The following is a 21867-nucleotide window of genomic DNA, read 5'->3' as shown; positions in this document are numbered from 1 at the left end:
CCAGACCAGAGCTTCAACTACTGTATTTATTTTACTCTGACACATGCTTCCAAATTCCCAAACAAGAATTCTGCTGTTCCAACCCTGCCCTTCTGTCAATCATCACACATTTCTGAGTGGTGTGTCAGTATTGGTTTTGTGTGGAGCCTGAAAGTCCAAATATGCCTACAGGTTTCCAAGTGCTGATGGTGTGCTTCAGTAGTGGTCTTTAGAGTAATGTGTGTCCTGGTTGTACAAGCCCTTGGCAAAGCCAGGAAGCATCTACTGTACAGCAGAATTAGTAATTGCTCTTGCCTGGAACATTTGTATAAATTTGAAGCAATTCACCTAGCAGTGAATCCTAGTAACCTCTGCTCTAGAAGATGGATTGTAGAGTAAAATAAGCTTCGAGAACCTTACCTACAGACTTTCAGCTCCTAAAATATGTAAAATCAGCAAGTTTTCACTGGAGTGAGATGCAGTAAGGGTTAAATCACATTTGATTGAAGGAAAAATAATTTTAATAAAATATTTAACATATTTTTGGAGGTGTATTCATTTTTGTGGTTTAGAAATATGTATTTCAATTACATGGTTGTGGCTTTGCCTTTTGCTGGTGATGGAAAGGGACATGGCTTTTGCTCTTTAAAGAAAAGCTGTTTCTTAGAAGCTCAGGCTGTGTGCATAAGACAATTGTACCAGAGCTGGTGAAATTTAATACACTAAGTAGCTACTTGTGTAACTGAGACAGTTAACAAGTAGTTGTTTTCCTAGATAATGGCAGATTAGTACCTCCCTAATAGTAGTTAAAAACTGCTATGCTGAAGTAGTTAAAAACTCCAGCTATCAAGAACATAATGTCTTTAGACTTCCTCCTTACAGTTTTTCCCCACCATAGTGCTGGCTCTTGGTACTTGACATTAAGACTGCTTTCATTAAAAGGCTGTTACTGTATTGTCTGTTTAAAACTTTGCAACCACCTTCTTGGCATTGTTGAGAGCTCTTTAAGATTAAAGGCTTGAATTGTAAATATAACTAAAGCTGATAGTGTGACAACTTTTTTATAAAAGGTGACTTCTTCTTAGTTAAATTTAATATTTTGCTTATCTTCAGAGTTCATGCTAAAATATGCATGGAATAGTCTGAACAAGGGAATTACTTGAATTTAGAACAGTCTGTGCTTGCTGAGAGATGGGGAGTTTTTTATGCTTTCTCCAAAGACACACATGAGCCGTAGTTTAGGAGAATTCCTCCATCAGGTATAAAATGTGTATGTACCACAGGAAGTGTTGTATTCAATATGGTCAGAATACCACTGTTTTAAAACTAATTGGAATTAATTATTTTAACCTTCTTTGAGTATACAAACAAATGCAGAAATTAGGCCAGAAAAATCAGGAGGAAATTATTAAGAAGCTCAAGACTTTTTAAATTCCTTTTTCTATTGGACGCAGGTGCAGACTGTTTTCTTCAGCTTTTGATGAAGTGTTAGCACTGTAAATTCATTAGTTTTTAAGATTTTATGAGATGCAAAAATTGTCAGACAAACAGACCATAGATAACAAAGTACTGCTGATATTGTGTAGTTTGCTGTTTTATTATTTATTAAAGTGATGCTGTAAGGTGTTACATAATGCTGACTGACTTCTTCTTATTAAGCAGATATCAATGGAAAACCTTAACCGATATGTGTTCTTCTCCCTGTCACATCTGACACCTCCACTTGAGGTGTCATTTCTAGTCCTAAGGAGTGCATAGTCCTCACTTCCCCAGTGCAGAATGCTTTTCTTCTCGTGTTGTAGAGTTCAGTCTAGTCCTGCAAAACTTGCAGGTGGCTTCTTGGCACACTTGGAATGAAGGGGCAAGAGCGGTAGTTTGTATTGTTTTTTCCTTTGCCTGCTTACTTTATTTTTCAAAAGCAGCAATAGGTTATCCTTTGTATCCTTGTTCTACAGGTAGTGGTTCCCTGGCAGGAAGAGAAGTGGAGGGGGCGTGGGGGATGAAGGAAGGAACAAAAACCAATCCAGTCATAAAGTCCACTTTAGGCTAACATTCTGAAAGGAATAATTCCCACTTCCACAAAAATGACTGTGAAAGCTGTCCATTTCAGTGGTGGCAGAATAGGAGCTCTGGAGCCACAGCCGCCAGTGTGCCGTCCCTGCCCTTTGTAGGGGCTTGAGTAATTTGAACAAGCCAAGCATTGGGCATACAGACCCAAAAAAGGTAAAAGCAACACCCGGCTCTTCTTTGAGTGGGGAGCATTGCAGAAGTTCTTATGGTTATTGTTACTGGTAATAGGAATTCCCGTGATTCTTGATTTCTGTTCCTGACTCTGAGAAAAGATCTCTTCATGCCACCACCTTTTGCTAAAAATAATGTTGTTTTTTTTTTTTATTTTGTGGGTGGGATTTTTTTCTAGTATGAAGAAATTCATTGTGTGTGCATGAAATAATTTCTCAAACTTGTCGCATCTTCTTTGGGAAGTGACAAGTTCACTGGCCTTCATATATAGATGATGGGATTAGAAATTCAAATTCCAGATAAAGATGGGAGTTTTCTGTAATTTCTGTTACTGTTATTTAAAAAAGAAAAAATATGTCCCTCTAGGTAAATTACTGGGAAATATTTGGAAAGGGGAATGGCCTGAATGCTCTACTGAGGATTTCTTTTTATTGTTTTTTTTTTTTTTTTTTTTTTTTGTTTTTTGTGGGGAGAAGGTTGCTTGTTTTCCTGTCATTCAGACTTCCTATTGTAAGTCAGATATATGTGAAACTAGCATTTCTATAGAAGGGGCTTCAGGCTTACATTTTGAATAAGAGTGCGAGCCAGTCTTAAATTTGCACCCAATTTGCTTGATCACTATAACCGGAAAGGTGCACAATGACAAAAGTAGAGCTGACTTAAAGGTATTCACCTTTGACTGGAAAATCCTCATGAATTTGAGTACATGGTTGGATGGATACTTGTTTGTGTTTTCTTGTGTTCTTGTTTCTTTCTCAGAAAATAACTGTTTAAAAATTACCTTTTGTAGTTACGGAGTGTTGCTGTGGGAACTGCTTACAGGAGAAGTTCCTTACCGTGGCATTGATGGCCTCGCTGTGGCTTATGGAGTAGCTGTCAATAAGCTTACTTTGCCCATTCCATCCACCTGCCCTGAACCATTTGCAAAGCTAATGAAAGGTATCCACATTGTTTCTTCCTATGTATTTAAATAGTTACATTTTGGGGGCATGAAATAATCATGAGTTGCCAAATAAGTTCCTCATTTGATAGTGTGCTGTGTACCAAGTATTTTGCTTTTCTTTACACAGCTATCTGGTGTTACAGAGAGTTGGGTGTGTTTCTGAGGGAGCCATACAGTGTTACGGTGTTGCATATAAGTTTTTCAGTAGCAACAGTACAGTTTGTGCTCTGATTTCACAGATATTTTTTCTACTCTGAAATTGCATTAATTTTCATAAATTATGGGATTCTACTATGGATTAATACAAGATAAGATTAAAATCCCAAGGAAAAGAATTGCAAATGCCTTTTAATTTTCATTGTTTCTTCATGAGTGTCAAAAATGTTTTGGAAATATTTTAGAGAGAAATAAACATTGCTTGCTAATGGCTATTTCCTTGTGTTTAGTGATTTTTTTTCTACCTTTTTGTTTATTCTTTCCATACAATATTGCTAGTTTTGCTATATCAGATGCTAAAACTAGACAAAAAAATTTACTATTAATACAAAAACAATCCTCTGAATACAGGTAGGTAGATGTCACCTCTGTAGATTGAGACAGGGCTGGGGATGCCTTGCAGGTAGAGAGAACACATTAGAAGTTGAAATGCAGTTGCAAGTAACTTGAAATTCACGTAGTTGTTCAAAAAGTTCTATGTGCTATTACAAACTGACGGGATTTTGATAAATTCTAGAATGCTGGGAGCAGGACCCTCATATCCGACCATCGTTTGCCTTAATTCTTGAACAGCTTACTGCCATTGAAGGGGCAGTTATGACTGAAATGCCTCAAGAGTCTTTCCACTCCATGCAGGATGACTGGAAATTGGAAATTCAGCAGATATTTAATGAATTGAGGACCAAGGAAAAAGTAAGTTGATTTTTCCAGTTGCATGGCAGTTAAGGAAGGGTATGTGTCTATGCATGTTTGTGATACAGCACACTTTGAACTTTTGAATTGTTGCTTACCAGTGTACTCATGCAAATATAGAGACAGTTGAAAAAGAAAGATATCCACACCTGTCTCCCCAAAGAAAAGAGGTTGTAGATCTGTAAATGTTGCATTCTAGGCTCTTTTTTAAAATGTGCTTTTTTTCCTTGTATGTTTGCATGTATCAGTTAAATTGGATTTATCCCTTAAGCTAATCTATATGACTGCAAATTTTCAACTGCTGTTGAACATTCTCCTCAGCTATGAGAATGAAAAGCCTTTTATCCTGTTATGTGACTGTATCCCATGGCTTCTTTACATGTACTGAAATATCGGCATAGTGGTTTTAGAATTTACTGATCACCTATAAGATTGCAGTATTATTACATACTTCCTCTCTACTGTTTCTTCTACCCTCTGCATTTCCCTCTTCATTTTGGTTCACAGAAGTGGGTAAGTATGTGGTGTGGTCTGCTCTGCCTGCAGTAGGCATACAGAGTGCTAGAGCTGAGTTGTGTGCCTCAGGACCTGTCAGGTCTCATCCTTTGCAGTTGAGTTATAGTCCCTCTACAGAGAGTAGAGGCTTCCTTTTTTACTTGCCGTGGGGTCACCAGCTACTGTGTTCACTTGCCTCAACCTGCCATAGAACATAACTCTGTTTTTGGCCCCTCCAGCAACTGCTTAACCAACCATTTTCCTCTTTTTACTCTGGGAGCAATTGTAACAGGCCTTCCTGTTCAGGTTTTTTGTTAATTTTCTGTTTTTCTGGAGGCGTTACTCTAGTATGAGATTTCCTAAGAAAAATGTGACTAAATCAAATCTAGCATTAAATAAGCAGGTGAAAAGGTTTACAAGAAGAGTCATATTTTGGGTGCAAAAGTGAGTTAAGCTCAGAGAGGGGAAAAAATAAAATGAAATTTACTTTTAATCTGCTAAGTTAAGTGCATCTCCAGAGGCATCTACCCTAATGAGGTATACTTCTCTAAGGCTGAAAACATGTAACTTTGACTTAGACAAGATTTTCATATATTCAGGGGTTTTAATTTGCCATATTATCAATTTTGCTATGAGCTACTAGAGTGAAAGTAATGTCTATAAAATATTTATATAATAATAATAATAATAATACAAAAATCCTCTGCATGAAGTCTCATTCCTCCTGTAAAAGAGGAACTTCTGTAGCTAGAGGAATTTCCTCAAGGGCTTACTGCAAATGAGTGAGGGTGACGCCTACTCGAAGAGAAGATCACAATCTTATTTTGACAAATGTTCTTGAGCAACTGAAATACAGAATTCTTTCCAAGCTTCCTTACAATGGGTGTTTTAATTGTAGAGTGATGTGGAAACATTGCCTAACTAATTGCAGTAAGTTTGGTTTTAATTAGTTTATTTGGAAAAGAGTAAATACTTAATCTCTCACTGAGGAAACGCTTTTACTTCCTCTAAACTGTCTACCATTTCAGTACAGGCCCTCAGTTTCTGCCTGTTCTGAGCTTTATGGTACCTGGATTTGAGGGCTGTGAAAGGAGGAAAATCAACAGTGTCTCCTAATGCACCTTTATTACTGTACCTAATGCAGTAATAAGTATCTTCTCTGTTTAAACTTTTTAGTATCTCTTTTCTAAATCTGAATTAATGTAGTTTCTGCTTTCAACCCTTGTTTTAGGTTGCCCTGTTTTGTGTGGACAGAGGAGGAGGAAAGTGAGGATTTTCAGGAGTCTCTAAATTAAGTTATTAAATATCTTTAAAAAAAATTGGTTTCCAATATTGTGTTGAGACAAGCTCACTCAAAATTAGTATACCATATGAAATTTGTCAGTCATATCACTTAAATTTTAAACCCATGATAAGCAATGTATGTGTGCTATAGCAGCAAAAAATCCCAGAAAGTATCTTTGTGAAGAGCAGACACTTCTCACTGAACCATTTTACTTCAGTGCCAACTTGTCTTTTGACATCCATAGTCTTTTTGGCAAGAACATTTGAACATCCCCTCATTTGAAAACACTGAAATAATACAGTTCAGGAAGTAGTTTTTTCTTTAAGGGTATGAAATAAGGAATTCTTCTGGCATACAGCATTGCTGGAATAAGGAATTCTGACATACAACATACAACCAATGAGCAGAATTAGATAGTTCTGAAGACAAAACCAAGCAACACCTCAATTATGAAATTGTGTAGTGTAAAAATAAATTCATTTTAAATAGAAATAAATTTTTTAGATACCCTGAACTTCTAGCATAGCTTTGTTCCAAATGATAGTTTTCTGAGTTGAATTAACTGGAATTTATACAATAGTATGAAGAAAAAAAAAGTAATGAGAAACATATATAGTATGTGTCACATCTAGTTCTCCTTTCCCTATACTTTCCGTACAATGTTATTAGCAATACAGACTGTAAATGTTCCTTCTGTCTCCTGTGTAATACGCCCCATACTATTAAGGAAGGTCTAAACTTAGGGAGGCCTTAAATTTCAGATGTATTTTAACAGATTTTAGAAACTGAAGATTAAGATAATTTTAAAATGCTATGTTTACAGTTATTTAGCCTTGGGAATTCATTTACCCCAAAAAACTAACTAGCTTCCTTACTAAAGCTTTCCCTTTTCCAAAATTAAAAAATAATAAAGAAGAAAACTTTTCTGAGACTGGTGGCTGGGGAGTCTGTGTGCTGTAATTCAGTGGTTAGTAGCTGTTTGATGTTAGAGATACCTGCTAGATTTAATTAAGAAACAGCTGTCTTATGACTTAGTTTATCCTATTGCACTCATCCCTATTCAGTGTAATACTGATTGTTTTTCTAGATAGAAAAGTGCTACTTAATACGTTGCTGAGAAACAGGAAAGGTTAGAGAATTTAAGATAAAGGCAATAATTTGTGTATTCGTCAGGTCATTGGCCTTATGTTAAAGTGTAGGAGCTGTCTAATAGCAGCCCTCATGCTGTGCAAGAGCTTCTCATCATGTGAAATACTTGAAGTGCATTTTCTGCAGGGCTTTTAGCTGATAATCTTTGATTGCATGTATTGTCCCCATTGCTACTGCTTACCTGCTTTAAGTGGAGTGACTCAAGTTAATTAGTTTAAAGGAAATGTGTGTAATGCTTGATTCTGAATACAGTCTTGGTTTGTTGAGAATGGAGGACTTGCAGAAGATTGGGCATGTTGCATGTATATAGTGCATCATAAAAATAAATCAGGAAATACAACCTACTGTGCACTTCTTTTGTCCTTTAATACTGCCTTCATGTTATTACTAAGTTTTATTTTTGTGAATCGTGTCTTCAGGAGCTTCGATCCCGAGAAGAGGAGTTGACAAGAGCAGCTCTTCAGCAAAAATCTCAAGAAGAATTACTGAAGCGCCGTGAGCAGCAGTTAGCGGAACGCGAGATCGATGTACTGGAGCGTGAGCTGAATATCATGATATTCCAGTTAAACCAAGAGAAACCCAATGTAAAGAAGAGGAAGGGGAAGTTTAAAAGAAGCCGGTTAAAACTGAAAGATGGACACAGAATTAGTTTGCCTTCAGGTCTGCAATTTTTTAAAAGTTCACTGTATATGTAATGATTAAATATGCCAGCTTCTTCACTTCCATGGTTCGTGTTTTCAGTGTTAGCTACTATTTTATTTTGTTGTCAGGTTCTTGCACTGTAATGCACAGAAGTGTTTGGTAAGAATTGTATAGCTCCCTTCCCACAAGGAAAAGCTTTCACATACCATATTCTCATGAAATGAATCCTCATTTCATCTGGAAGAATGATTCAGCTAGAAGTGCATCCCATTTGGAGGGAAAGGTCACTAGCATGAGAGCCACTTGATTTAATACTGGTTCAAAGTTCAGATTTTTGTTATCATTATTTCTGTACAGACAGGAAGGTACTTTTTACTGCATGCCAGAACTTTCTATCATGATTAGTGCTGTTTGCCCTAAAATTGCAAATACCGAGCAGAAAAACAATGCTTCGAGAGGGCTGGGGATGTGCAGATGCAGTAGGTCCAAACTGCACACTTAGTGCAGTTGCAAGTACAACACAGTAGTTACAATCTTCAGTGCCTTATTTCTTGCAAGAAAACATATTAATAGCAGCAGATGATGATTTCAGAATACAAATATAGTATAATTTGAGTGCTAGAGCATTTCATTCTGCCTATGAATGCGTTAAAATGCCCCATTTGCAAAGGAGGCGTGTTTGTAGACAGTGTGGGTCTTTCAGTTCTGAGGGGCTGGTTCAGAGGTGCCTTTTTAATGTTGCCACCAGATAACACTACACAAACTCATGGTTTCACCAATGGTTGGAAAGCTTTCATTATTATTTCAAATTCATTACCGGCATCCTGGGTTTGGTGGGCTTCCTTTCAGTGGCTTCCAGGTCAAGTCTGACAGTTTATTACAAATGCATTAAGAACTTGATGCTGTGTTAACACAAGTCTGACCAAATTGTAGCTATCTGGTAGATAGAAAGACACCAAGAGGGCAGTACTATTTAGAGTACTATTTCAGCACTAGTGAAATATTTTTCCTTACTTTAAAAATAAGAGCAAATAAGATAAAAGCACCCTACAGCCTCCCAGACAAACATGGTACATTTATGGCTTTTAGTTAGATTTATGCTGGATTGCAAGCTTCAATTGAATATTTGGTCCTTTGTTTCCAGTTCTGTTTGTATTTAAATTGAAACAGTGATAAAATAAATATTTTCATTCAGAATAGCAGTTAGCTCCTTGTTACCAAGATCATCCAGATGAACTTGTCTTTGAGACAATTCTATTGTAAGAATAGTGTACAATATATTTGCATTGATGATGAGAATTAGAGTGTCATATTAAGGTTAATTTCATAAATTTTTTCCTCCGCAGTATTTGTTGGGTTTTTTTTACTACTGTGCTAAAAATATTGGTAATTCTTTAGTTTACTGTCATGATTTTCTGTCATGTATAAATGTGACTTTTTGTTACTGCTTTTTTATGGCATATATGAATTACATGCTAAAAACAATGAGGCAAATCTCATTGGAATGAGTATTGATTAATTCGAGATTAAATACTGAGGGGTATTTTTTATCCCTCCTGTGACAACCCAAAAGATTGAATAACAGCTTATGCTGTGGCTGTGTCTCAGATCCAGGTCCGCTTGGACCTACTTGCTGTTATTCATGTTCTTGCAAGACTATTACTTGAAGGTGTGAAGTCTTGCCTGTTTGACTCAAAATCTAAATTGTTGCATTTAGAGTTTTTCAATGTTTTTAATATGTATATCTCTTACCTGTATAAATAAATGACATATAATGAAGTCTAATTCATTATATAACTTGGTTTTAAGAAGTATAGCAGAATGTTCTTCTGAGAAGTTTTTTATTCAGAATGTTAAAACTGATTTGCTTTGTTCTCTTACAGATTTCCAGCACAAGATAACAGTGCAGGCATCTCCCAATCTGGATAAGAGGAGGAGTTTAAACAGTAACAGCTCTAGCCCATCAAGTAGCCCCACAATAATTCCTCGTCTTCGAGCTATACAATGTAAGTCTCTGCTCGTTTGATCAATAGAGGATGTTCTATATACATACCGAAATGTTGGTAGTAGTATCAGATTCCAGGCAGATTTCTGTCTGATTTCCACATCCCTTGATTGGTTCTAACAGTTGTAACTTCTTTGAAAGGAGGGATAATCTTGCTAAAACGCTAAATAATTTTCAGTAATTCAAAGTGATTGTGAATGCTTTAAATTGTATCTTTACTTAATTACTTTGGGAACCAATTTGTAAACTGGGATAAAACAATGACCAATCAAAATTTGACAAAAGGCAAAGCATCACATTTAGGACCCAAGTAAGATGGAAAACAAGTTTTTAGTAGGTATTGGAGGAAAAGAAAGATTCAGAGAGTAAGGGAGTCTTGTAAGATGGAAAGATCAAAGAAAGAGCCAATAACCCAGCTTTCTTATGTCAAAAGAGCATCAAGCTTTCAACAGGTATAAATCCCGAAGAAATCTTGCTTTAGATTTTTAGGAAAAAGAGACAAAAAAATTGTGGGTACATTTGTAGGTCTACATTAGTATGTATACTGATAACAGAAAGGAAGGTATGTTCATGGTCACACAGTGGAGCTACCAGGAGTATGATCATGTTATTGCAGAGAAGCATATTTGGGAATGACATATACATATATAAAACTGTTCCTACAGGATTCACTGCTTCAATTTGTACTGTCTGATCTATTGTGCAAAGTAGATTGTCTAATTATCCACATTCAGAGAGGAATGCCTTAAGCTTCTCTCTCTCTATTAAATCAGTGGAACCTGTTCCAGCTGAGTGCTTATGGATGTTGGCTATCTTCTCTTGCAAGAACAGTCACCTGTGAGGGAGATTACTTCAGAATCTGGCTTTGCCAGCTATAAATGAGGAGAAAGGGAAATCAGAATGCATGAGGATTTTTTCCATACTGTTCTGTAGCTAGTCTGTAAAGATTGATTGTATTTTAGACCAGCCTGACACTTTAAGTTGGATAGAAATCAAATCTGTCATCTCCTTTGTAACAACTCCGCCTTATGAAATCCTTTTCATTGTTAATGTCTAAAGGGGAGCAGTGATGTCTTCTCAGGCACTTCAGTATTTGTTTGAGACGCAGTAGATACAGTTGGCAACATTGTGGATAAAGGAGAGAGGTAGACAAACTCTGTCTTGCTTTTTTATAATGAAAATTTGAGATGGAAGGAAAATCAACTGGAGTCTTTTTCAGATGTTGGCTGACAGAGCATTTGTGTTGTCAATAGTTTCCTGTCCTCAAAATGTGATGGGTTTTTCTGGTTGATTGGCTTTGGTTTTTGCAGAAAGGTAAAGAAAGGCTTTTCTTAGTTTATATGTAATTACATTTTACTATCTCAATTTATCTTTGATTCTTCTTGCTCTGTGTGGAAATGCTTGGAAATGAAGCAAATGTCAGGTATTGGCATGGTTCTGAAAACTTGAGTTTTCTGTGTGTGCTTTTTTTATTGCATAGCCCTGTGTAAGCTGTTGCAGTGCCACTCCTTGCATGTGTGCTAAGTACCACTGAGGATTTTTTTTCTTTTGTATTTGAGCAGGCATTTGTATTCATAGTGCTTGAACACACAGGACAGCATAAAGGCTCTCATTTAAAAGAAGTACATGTCTGCTTCTGGGTTTGGATCCTTAGGTTTTCACCTAAAAGCTTATCAGATATCTCAGGAGTATCTAGCTGAAACAATTTAGCTTCCACACCCATCTGCACCTGTGCAAAATAAATTCCCTTTCCCACAATAATGTTTTATCTTGATTTAACTTCAAAGTGTCTTTGTTTCAAGACGACTTGCTCAAATACAGGCGATTTGAACAGGCGTTTGTAACAACTGGTTACTTGACTGCTTCACTTTGTCTTGAGCAAGTCTAGCTTTCAAATCTAAAAATTAAGTTAAAAGAAAAATCTAGTAAATTTCTTATTAAAACAAATGCTGCTGATTTTGAAAGGAGTTTTGGAGGGAAAAGGAAAGCCACTAAGGTACATATTCCATAGGAATGTGGTTCAAAATGAGAGTGTACGGTAGGCAAGTGCACTGGCAGTCTACAGGGTGAGCTTTGCTGGCAAGGTGGATGGTGAGGAAGGCGGAGAATCTGTACAGTGAAGGAAAAGCAGAACCATGGACATGTAAATGCCCCCTCATTTATCATGCTGTTGTAACTGGCTACGTTGTTTTTCTCCTAGGTCTCGCCATCGTATCTGTTAGCATGCCATCGTGACTCCAAGCCAATGCTTCAGTTAGTCAGTGGCATGTGAAAATATACCCTCCCAGGTCGGGTGCTAGAAAGAGGATCCTTTAAACCCTACCATGAAAATCCATCATTAGAAGATGCTTAATGCCTTTATAGATCCAGGCTTTATGACTCAAAGATAAAAATATGAGGGAAACAGTTCTGTTTCTGAAATCAATTTGACTAAGATCTCTGCTACGTTCTCTTAATTTTTCCTCAGTGATTCCAAAAACAGATACACACACAGCTAATGGCCGAAGAAACAGTGTATATGTGTACCAGCAAGATGTAGATATCACAAGTGAATATGAACTTCCCTGTGGGGTTATGAAAAAAGGCAAGATTTTGTTATGTTTCCAAGGTGCTGGTTCTGTTTAATTTATCAGCTGAGACAGTGACAGACTAAGCATTTAATGGAGGCTAGACACTTTAAAGTATAATTTGTTTTGGTGTAGTGAGAAAGAAAATGTTAATCATAGTCACAACTGGAGTATTTATTTCTTTTGATACCAGTTGTCTACAGAATATATTTTATTCATTGAACTTAAGTGCTCAGTCTAATTCACTTGTCTGAATTACCTAAATATAAGGTTCTCAGTTAAGGGGAGCATGGAAAATGTGATTGCTTTGCTGCTTTATCTTTGATCTGGGTCTCTCATCAGCTCATAAATTACTTTTCTTTCTTGTTTTGGATCATTGAAGTTTGCGTGGTGTTTTTTTTTAAAGAAAAAAAAATCTCTTTTTTTTTTTCTACTCCTATGTGTTACTGTGTCAAAATGGTTTTGCAGTGCAGAAGATATTTTGTTCTGTCAAAATATTTTGGATTTAGAAATAGTATTTATATGGGTGGGTTTTGTGTTTTTAAATCCAATCTCCAGTAACTTCAGATGAAAGCAACAGAACTTGGGGAAGGAGCACAACATATCACCAAGAAGAGTTTGAAGATGTGAAGAGGAATTTTAAAAAGAAAGGTTGTACATGGGGACCAAGTTCAGTTCAAACAAAGGATCGTGCAGATTGTAAGGACAAGTATGTCTACTACATTTTGGTTTTCCGATACTATTAAAGCCTTCTTGGTGGCATAAGTAGTGCGTGAAAAAAGTTCTGTGTCTAGTTACAGCAAGAAATCCTACCTTTAATTAATTTAGAAATTACATTACTGATGAGTAGCTCCCCCACTTAATCTTGAGGATAAAACACCTACTTATGTTAAAGTTTTATTGATTCTTATCTATTACCATTTATCTCAGTTTTTTTTGAGATTTGGAGCATACTGGGATGCTGAGCTGCCAGTGCATACCAGACATTCATGGCCCATCTTTCTTGCCCTTCCTCACATTATATTGAGGAATTGCAAGCATGGCCCCCACTGGGTACTTTCAGCATGATTAAGTAAGACTGACTGATTTGGCATATGTGAGGCAGAGTTCACACCAGCAACATCCTTTATGCTGACAAACAGAGGGTAAAAATGTTATGAAAATCAGCTGGACAGCTTTATTTACACATTATGTTTTCCAATGGCTCAAAACCAGAGATAGTAAGAATACTTTTCTTTGTTTCTCTAGTATATACAATTATTTATAGTGCCTTTCTTTATTTTTCTTGGTAGGGATATCCACTCAGTTACCTGTGTCAGGAGTTGGTTACAGACAATCAGTTGGAACAGGCTTTATATTATTTTTGTTTATAAGTCACAATGTTTAATAAACTTCCAATATTTGCATCATTTCTTTGAGACAATGAAACTATTGTCCAGGTTTTCACAAACCTGTGTTGTTCAATAGGTAGTGAAGGCCCATTTTTCATTTGCTTTCTTTTTAGACATGAAATTTTTATCATAAAAAGAATACCTGACATTAAGACGTGTTTACATTTATAATCATATGATTCAATGCTACTCCATCTTTCTTTTTACCTTTGGAAAGGTTTTCAAGTTATGTACTGCAGGTTTATAGGAAAAGGAAGTAATTTTCTTACAAAGTTTATGTGAGCATGGTATCTGTAATCTCAAAATAACTATTGTTATTGCAGAGTAAGACCCCTTTCAGATGGCAGCAACCCTTGGTCAACTGTTTTAATGAAAAATCAGAAGGGTGTGCCCTTAGCTTCACTCTTTGTGGACCAAGGTAAGAGCTGTTTTTGAAAAAGTGAAAGTAGCCATATAATATTATTAAGATCACCTCCAATGTTATAAATTGTATTGCTTGAATTCCTTAAAGGATTACGCGGAATATTACGCAGGAAAAATCATGCTGCCAACCGTTTTCCTCTGCAAAAAAACCCTGTATTTACATCATTAGCAACTAAGAAATACACGTAGTCTGTGTGAAACACACATAGTCTGTAGTCTGTGTACACATAGTCTGTAACAGAAGCATATACAGATTTTTTCCATGTTTTTGAGTTGCAGGCTACTCTGTATATGAGGTGTGCAGTCACCACTTTTTTGTTTCTTTTAAAAAGAACCTAAATCAGTAATTGTTATGACATTTAAATATTCATTGACATTGTTGTGCAATCTGCATAGTTGTTGCAGAAATGCATAGTTTTTAAAAAACCTGTAAGCCCTGATACATTCCCAGATATTAGTTCCTAGGTTTTTTGAGAAATACCTATAATCTAAATTTTCAAGACAGAAATGTAGTTTTCAAATCCTAAAGTGTTTTAGACAACATATTGCTGTTTACAGGTAAAATCATAAGGAAAAACATATTTGGTCCCTTTAGGATCAGGAGCATAATAGCTGCATGCTGCGTTTTATGACCATTGCTATAGTGGGGCGTGACGATAAAATATTCGTAATAATTTTGACTTCTGCACACCCTTTTTCTATACTGTGGATTCTCTTATCTGAGAAAATTAAGTTACCAGTGTCAGGAAAAAAGCCTGTGATATATCCTGGTGTCCATATCAGCAGCTAGATTCATGCCATCTGGAAGAGGAAATAGTAAAGTGTTTGGACACTGCTGGAAAAAGACATTTTAATCTTCATGTATAGTGGTAGGGGTATAAATCAAGGCTTCACAAATAGTAATTTTGTAGATTTATTAGCTTACTACTATAACCCTGCACACAAAGTTACCATACTTGAATTTCAAATGCTTCTGTGTTTATTCTCTAGCATTCAGTAGTTTATAGTAGAATAACACATGCAAGTCAAATAATACCTCCTTTTTATTTGTCATTAGGTGTAAGATGTCAAATTTACTTTTTACTCCAGACCACCATGACCTAATTAATTAATTGGAAAAATTTCTAATAACTGACTGGATTTCGGAACTCAGCTGAATTGAAAGTATTGTAAAGAATATGTTCCAGATCTTATCTGCCAGTTTGTGTATAGTAAATTACTTTTTTGTAATCCATACACCGAAATATTTTCCATGTTATTTAAAAAGCATTATCAAAGTGTTGCAAACACCAAGAGGTTTAGGTGTAGGATGTGTTTCTGAAACTCAAAATCTGAGTCTGATCTTCTGACAGCATCTAAATGGATTGTACAGCATCCTTCAACGTTAATACTTGTGCATTTTAAAGGAAATAATGATGCACATATGCAGACGTGCAATAGCTTAACAGTTGAATTATAATCTTAAAGAATAATCTGATGTTTTACAGGTGCCTGTACTGATAAGAAACTTATCCCTGAAGGTTTGGACAGTAAAAGACCAAAGCCAATTAAGTTGCCCAATCAGGCCTATATTAATCTACCTCTTTGGAAAGATGATCAGGGAGAGAACACAGTAGAACACGAGAGCTTTGAAGAAGGAACCTCAGCTAGTTCTACAAACAGTACTCCTCAAATGACACCTACAAACAGTCTGAGCAGGACACTGCACAAAAAGAAGACTGATTCAGTGCTGTATGGGTGTGCTGTCTTCCTTGCATCCGTTGCCCTGGGCTTAGATATCAGAGAGCTGAACAAATCACAGGGTCCAGATGAACTCTTGCCTAAAGATGAGAGGAAGAAGCGTGATGGAATATTTCAGCGTGCTTCGAAATTCCGCAGGAGTGCCAGCCCTACACGACTGCAGTACAAGAAAGAGGAAACAAATATTCCATCCTTAAATCCAGCCTCAGATACTGTGAATCTTCTCTCTATGCCCTCCATTTCCACAAAATGCCTGCTTCAACCTGATAGTGAAGATGCTTTTGTAAGCACTGTGCTTGGTGATTGTGGTCAATGTAGTTCCACGGACAACTTTTCATCTCAAACTTCTGAAAGTAAGAGAGAACAAAGGATACAGCTGGCTCCTAACACAGTTTCGACAATATTGAAAAATCAGCCTTTAAGTCTTGGTCTGAAACAAGAGTCTCAAAATGTGCCAAAAGATTCCTCCACAAAGTTAAGTATGTTGGGTCACAGACGAACCTTATCAGATGGGAGCCATTTTCAGACCACAGGTAGGTAATTAAGAACTTCCAAGAATCTTTAAGTTAAGCTGCTGATAAAAATTTAAGTGCAAAATAATGTCTTTAAATCTGCTGTACATGTAAATGGATAAGCTCATGATCAATGAGTTTTTGAAAAGAAGTTCTAAATTTCAATACTGATATTCTGGGGTGGGTTAAATATGTTATTCTTCATTATGCTCTATGCATGTGTGATTTTTCAGAAAAACTGGAGAAGTTCATGGGACTTTATTCCAGTATGAATATTCATCCAGTTATTGGGGGGTTAGTGCTTTTTGTCTGCATCTCTTTCGTAGCAAGAAAAAATAAATTGTGATTGCCAGTTGCAGTGAGTCTATATGCAAACACGTTACTTGAGCACCACTGGTCTTGTCTTAGGAGATTCCCCATAATGTACAAACCTCTTCATTTTTCTGGTGGAAGAAAAGCCACTAGTGTTTATGGCAACCCAGTTTTACAAATGGCAAGGAATTCAAGAAGTCACGTAGTTTAAATTTGCATTTCTTTGTTTGGGCTTTCTTTCCCCTAGCTAATGGAGTTGCTTCAACCAATGATGTCTCCAGACTCCCGGTCCTGTCAGTTCCTGGAACTCTGCCCTCCCCATCTTCTCAACAAAGAAGCAATCACAGTGGTGTTTCAAATGAAAAGCAAAGTGCTGTCAATACTATCTCAAGGCCTAGACCTTCTTCTCTAAGAAGTAAAATCGATGCATGGCAGATCATTCCACGTATTATTAAGCCAAACTCTAAAGACTCTGAATGTTCAGAGGACAATGTAGATCCAGATGTTAACTTCTTGCCAGATACTGAGGAAAGAACTAACTGCCACATGCCCTCATTGCTTGATATTGATGTGGAAGGTCAAAACAGAGACTGTACTGTGCCTTTATGCAGAATGAAGAGCAAAGCTTGTCGGCCATCTATATATGAACTGGAGAGAGAGTTTCTGTCCTGAGTGCCTTTCATTTTAAAACTGCTTGCTTCATAAAGGGGAACAAATACAAAATTCTTGTCTGTCTAACACTTTGTGCTGCTGTTTTTTGATGTACTGTGACAAATAGTACCAAAATTATTAAAATGGGCAGCTAATTAAGTGTAGTAGGTGCCTTTTTTAAATGTTCCTTGGTATCCCAGCTAGTAGCTGTAAAAGCACAATGCTGCAAAATCGTATTCTAGGTGAACTTCGTAAGTATATTTTGAATGATTAAAGTAAAATGTCCACTTCCCTCTGCCGTGTCACAGAAGTTTTCTTTAGGTTTGAGAGTTTTTGCTAGAAATTGAACTTTCGCACATTAAAAAAAACGAATGACATATAGAGCAAGGTTGTGCTCTGTCAAGAAGAGTTTCACCTAAGAAGTGGTGGTCTGCAGCTTGCCTCTGTGGCTTGTAGGTTCAGGGAGAGGGACAAGGTGTTTAAGGTGCAGGTACAGGAGGCTCTGTTCACTCTTCATTACGAAGTGGTTGCTTGCAGGCATTGATACTGAAATTGGTTAAGAACCAGGAGCTGAATTTGCAGTTTTTGCCCTTGGTTATTATGTGAACTTTCTTAGTTTCTCCAGAAAGTTACACTGCTTATATAAACATTTCAGTTTCAGCCACCATATCGATTTGAGAGGGTAAACTTCAGTATTGTGATTGGAGTAAAGGTATTTGACATACTTTGTAATGTGAAACAACATTCCTTGTAGGTGAGGATACACTGGAACGTAAATATTTGTACTCTTAACCTTTTGAAGACTACAGTGTTTGCACTGAAAGCAATATTCTTGAGTTTGAATTTTTTGTTTGTGGTAGAGGGGTTTGTCCCCCTTCTTGTTTTTTAAACTCTGCTGCACCTTGTATTGAAGAAAGTTGGTGGGTTTTAAGGATAATTGGTTTTAAGTGAGTCAATGGTGCATTTTATTGCACTTAATTTTAGAACTGCTATAATTTAATATTAAATTTTTCAGTATAATTTCTGTAGCTTTTCTTCCCAAGGTACTACTGAGTGCCTGCTTACTCATATTTAGGAATCAAAGGACAGAAACAGATGTGCTTGACTGGCTTTCAGTGACAGAAAGTTTCCAGAAAATTCCAAGTAGTTAATTGTGGGGGGAGGAACATTTAGCTTTGATAACACTAGTAGTTTAATTTTTTACAGTATCACTAAGTGAATGATTAAATAAAACCAAATGCACGGTATACTTTCCTTGATGAAAGCATCTTTCAGAATTAAAGGAACATCCCTTATTTTCCAGTATTTGAAGTCTTAATTTTGCAGATCATTTGACATTTAAATAGTTTTCATAAATAAAATTAGATAATGTTAGACTAAAACTACTGTGTTCCCATCTGAATGCTGTTTTGTTAAGACTTGTGTTTAAATCTTTTCTTCTCCTTTACTCTGGGGTCTGGGAGTTCAAATAGAATACACAGTTGCTTAAAGCTTCAAATCCAAGGGATTAAAAAAGAAAGTTTCTGTTCTAAGACTGTATGCACTACAATATCCACCTTGAAGATGACATACAATTATACAAACGAAATCATGAAGTCTTAATCACACGGAGCAGAACACATAAAATGTAACTTAACAGCTCTCAATGTGGAAATAGAAAACAATTTCCTTAAAGTATTAGTTTACCAAAAGTTAAGACAGAACCACTAGTTGTCTGTAAATCTAAATGCTTGCATAGCAGATTGTTCCTACATTTTCTTTAAACCTGTTTATGTTGCTGTATTCCTGGTTTTCTGTCAACATGATTCAAGTCACATACTGTTCTTTGTCTTCTGTTTCAACTTTAATTTCATCAGGACACTTTAATAGGTTGTTCCGGTTTTAATACAGAATGTTTTTGCAAAACAAAGTCATTAATCAAATATTAAGTATAGATTAACAGCACATTTATCTTCAAGGCTTAATTAGAATTTTTGAGCATTATGTATATTGCAACTCTTTCTTGATTATTCCTGTGTGTGATACTGAGAGAAAGGAGCTGATTGTATTACATGTTTCTGAAGAAAGTATCTCTGTTTGGCTTTCTACAGGAAAATCTCAGGTGCTGAATTATTTTGGTTTGTAAACTTCTCTTAAGTTCTGTATTTTTAAGATTTATATAATTTCAAGTGTTGAATTTTGCACCCTGTGTTTTGTTATCAATAGTATCAGCATAAAAAGCTCTTTGAGCTGTATTGTTTTCATTTATTAGTGACTTATCTCTCTTGTAATTAAACAGATTTTTATTCCTGTTCAATGAACAATTTCCCATAAGATTGGGACATATGATATGGCCAGCCCAGTGCATTGTAAGTAATTTAGGAGTTTGTATTCCATCTCTTATTCTGACACAGTTTAGGTAAGCCATCTCAAATATTTCCCTGATGTGATGCAGTTTTTTTAAGCTATAGTCTGTAGTGCTTTATAATTGTCTTTATAGTTTAAAATTCTAGGCCAGTCTTCACTGTAATTAAAAAGAAAAAACAATTCTTTCGATCATTATTTCAGTTGGTAATTCATGTCTCACCAGAGAAATTTTCTGTAAAGATACAGAAATCTGGTATGCATTAAGTGACCTGTCTTAGTTAAAAGGATATTTATTTCAATGTAGGTTGATAGCCTGACCAAATAATAATTTATGTTGATTGTTTTAGCATAAAACTGAAGGTGCTTACACTACAAAGATTGAGATAAATACTTGATATACTGTTTTACAAAACGTGATGATTTAAATGTTTTTATTTAAAAAAATAAATGTTTTGTAGCTACTGTATTGCAAAGTGACCTGAATTTTCTTGAAAAATACATTTTATTGTTTTCTTAACATGTACAAAGGAGTTCTCTGGTGAATAACCAGGAGCTATAGACTATGGCCAACCTGTTCTTGGAAAATTGTAATGTAATTGTTACTCTAAGATTAAGAATCCAGTACAGTAACATGAGCATTCCTGTAATATCTTGCACTTGATGTGGGCAGAAACATTTGACATAAGCTTGTTTTTTCCTTTGATGTGACCATAATATTCTTTTGATGCTTTTTACAATGTTGGTTGAGTGTCTTAGAGGAGATAGAGTGGTGGATATAAATAAACTCAGCATCAAGAATACAGGTAAATAATAACATCCTTCTGTTGTGGGGTTCTGTTGGGAGGGTCCATTGGTTCTTTGAGGGGTTTGTTACTTTGAGGTTTTTTGTTAGGTTTGTGGGGGTATTTTTTAGGCAAATGAACCCAGTATTTTTCTTATAATATTTTTAACACCTTTTCTGAACTTCCCTCTTCCTTGATCATGTCATGGGTGCATTAGCCCATTTTTCATTTAGGAAGTATGCATTTGCACAGTGACAACAGGCAAGATACAGTGAAATTCAAATAGAAATATATTGAGTTGTATATTGAATTCATAAAGTTGCAAGCCCAATCTTATAAAGACATGCCTGCACTCAGTTTGTAGTGAGACTGGCTGCATAACAAATATTTATGTGGCCTGTGAGTGTCAGTATGGAGCCCAGATTGTAAGCCAAGCTGCAGAGGCAGTTTATTTTATACACAGAGTTACAATGGTAATACAAAGATCTGCATACAAGTGTGAGGTAATGGAAAAGACCACAATGTCACCAACCACCTTCTTTTTTAATGTAACTATTCAGATCACTATGGTGTATGCACTATGAGGAGCTAAGGAGACTCTGTTATCTATTACATTTTTGATGCAGTTGGTGGTGCTTAAGACTGCAGTATTAGGTATTCTAAATTAGGTCCAGTATCCTTGCCAGGACGTAGTGAAATTCTTCCTGAACAAACCAAATAAGAGTAATTTATCCCAATGCTAATAGAAATCCAACATCCTTTATATAGGTAGTCTGATAAAATAGTTTCTTTTACCAAAATAAGTGCTTTTCATCTAGTAAGTTTGAGAATGGAATACAGAGCTATGCAGGTAGGATGTTTTTACTTTTTATTTCACAGAATCACAGGGTCATTTAGGTTGGAAAAGACTTCTGGAGATGAAACAGTCTAAGCCCCTTTGATAAAGCAGGCTGCCCAAGAACCATGTCCATTGAAGGTCTGGGTATCTGCACAGATGGAGACACCACAGCTTCTCTGGGCAGTCTCTTCCAGTGTTTTACCATCCTCACAGTAAAAACATTTGCTCATATTCAGATCGAATTTCATGTTAATTGGGGGGTTTGGGTTGTTTTGCTTTTTTTCTTGTTCATTGATTGGTTTTGGTTTTGCTTGTTTGCTTTTTGTTTTGTTTTTTTGTTTGTGCCCATTGCCTCTCATCCTGTCACTGGACACTGCTGAGAAGAGCCTACCTCTCTCTTTACCCTGTTATCAGCTATTTGTAAACAATAAGATCCTCCTGGATTCTTCTCCAGACCCAGCTCTCTCAGCCTTTCCACAGATGCGAGTCCCTTGCCAGTCTTTGTGGTGCTGCACTGGATTTGTTTTACCAAGTCCATATCTTTTATTGTACTGGGAGCCCAGAACTGGACCCAGCACTCCAGGTGTGACCTCACCAGTGCTGAGTAGGATGACCTCCATCAATCTGCTGGCACCATTACAAATGCAGAGAACTGTT

At 36.3% G+C, this 21867-nt stretch overlaps 1 protein-coding gene across 2 annotated transcripts in view; it reads left to right on the top strand.

Moving 5' to 3' along the window:
• The window catches only part of MAP3K21 (mitogen-activated protein kinase kinase kinase 21), a 40205-nt gene extending 20151 nt beyond the window's left edge, over positions 1 to 20054 (top strand). Inside the window, exons 3-11 of one of the 2 annotated variants that reach the window (XM_068185059.1) lie at positions 3011 to 3159; positions 3897 to 4072; positions 7421 to 7661; positions 9527 to 9649; positions 12116 to 12256; positions 12774 to 12924; positions 13930 to 14024; positions 15517 to 16302; positions 16841 to 20054. In XM_068185059.1, coding sequence (XP_068041160.1) covers positions 3011 to 3159; positions 3897 to 4072; positions 7421 to 7661; positions 9527 to 9649; positions 12116 to 12256; positions 12774 to 12924; positions 13930 to 14024; positions 15517 to 16302; positions 16841 to 17265 — 2287 coding nt within the window. In that variant the 3' untranslated portion in view covers positions 17266 to 20054. The remainder of the gene's footprint in view (positions 1 to 3010; positions 3160 to 3896; positions 4073 to 7420; positions 7662 to 9526; positions 9650 to 12115; positions 12257 to 12773; positions 12925 to 13929; positions 14025 to 15516; positions 16303 to 16840) is intronic. The other variant, XM_068185060.1, reaches the window with a different exon arrangement.
• Positions 20055 to 21867: the final 1813 nt, after the last annotated feature.

The sequence above is a fragment of the Anomalospiza imberbis genome, chromosome 3 (genome assembly GCF_031753505.1).
Source record: "Anomalospiza imberbis isolate Cuckoo-Finch-1a 21T00152 chromosome 3, ASM3175350v1, whole genome shotgun sequence".
NCBI lineage: Eukaryota > Metazoa > Chordata > Aves > Passeriformes > Viduidae > Anomalospiza > Anomalospiza imberbis.
The sequence above is the reverse complement of the archived record's forward strand: the minus strand, read 5'-3'. Positions and strand labels throughout refer to the sequence as shown.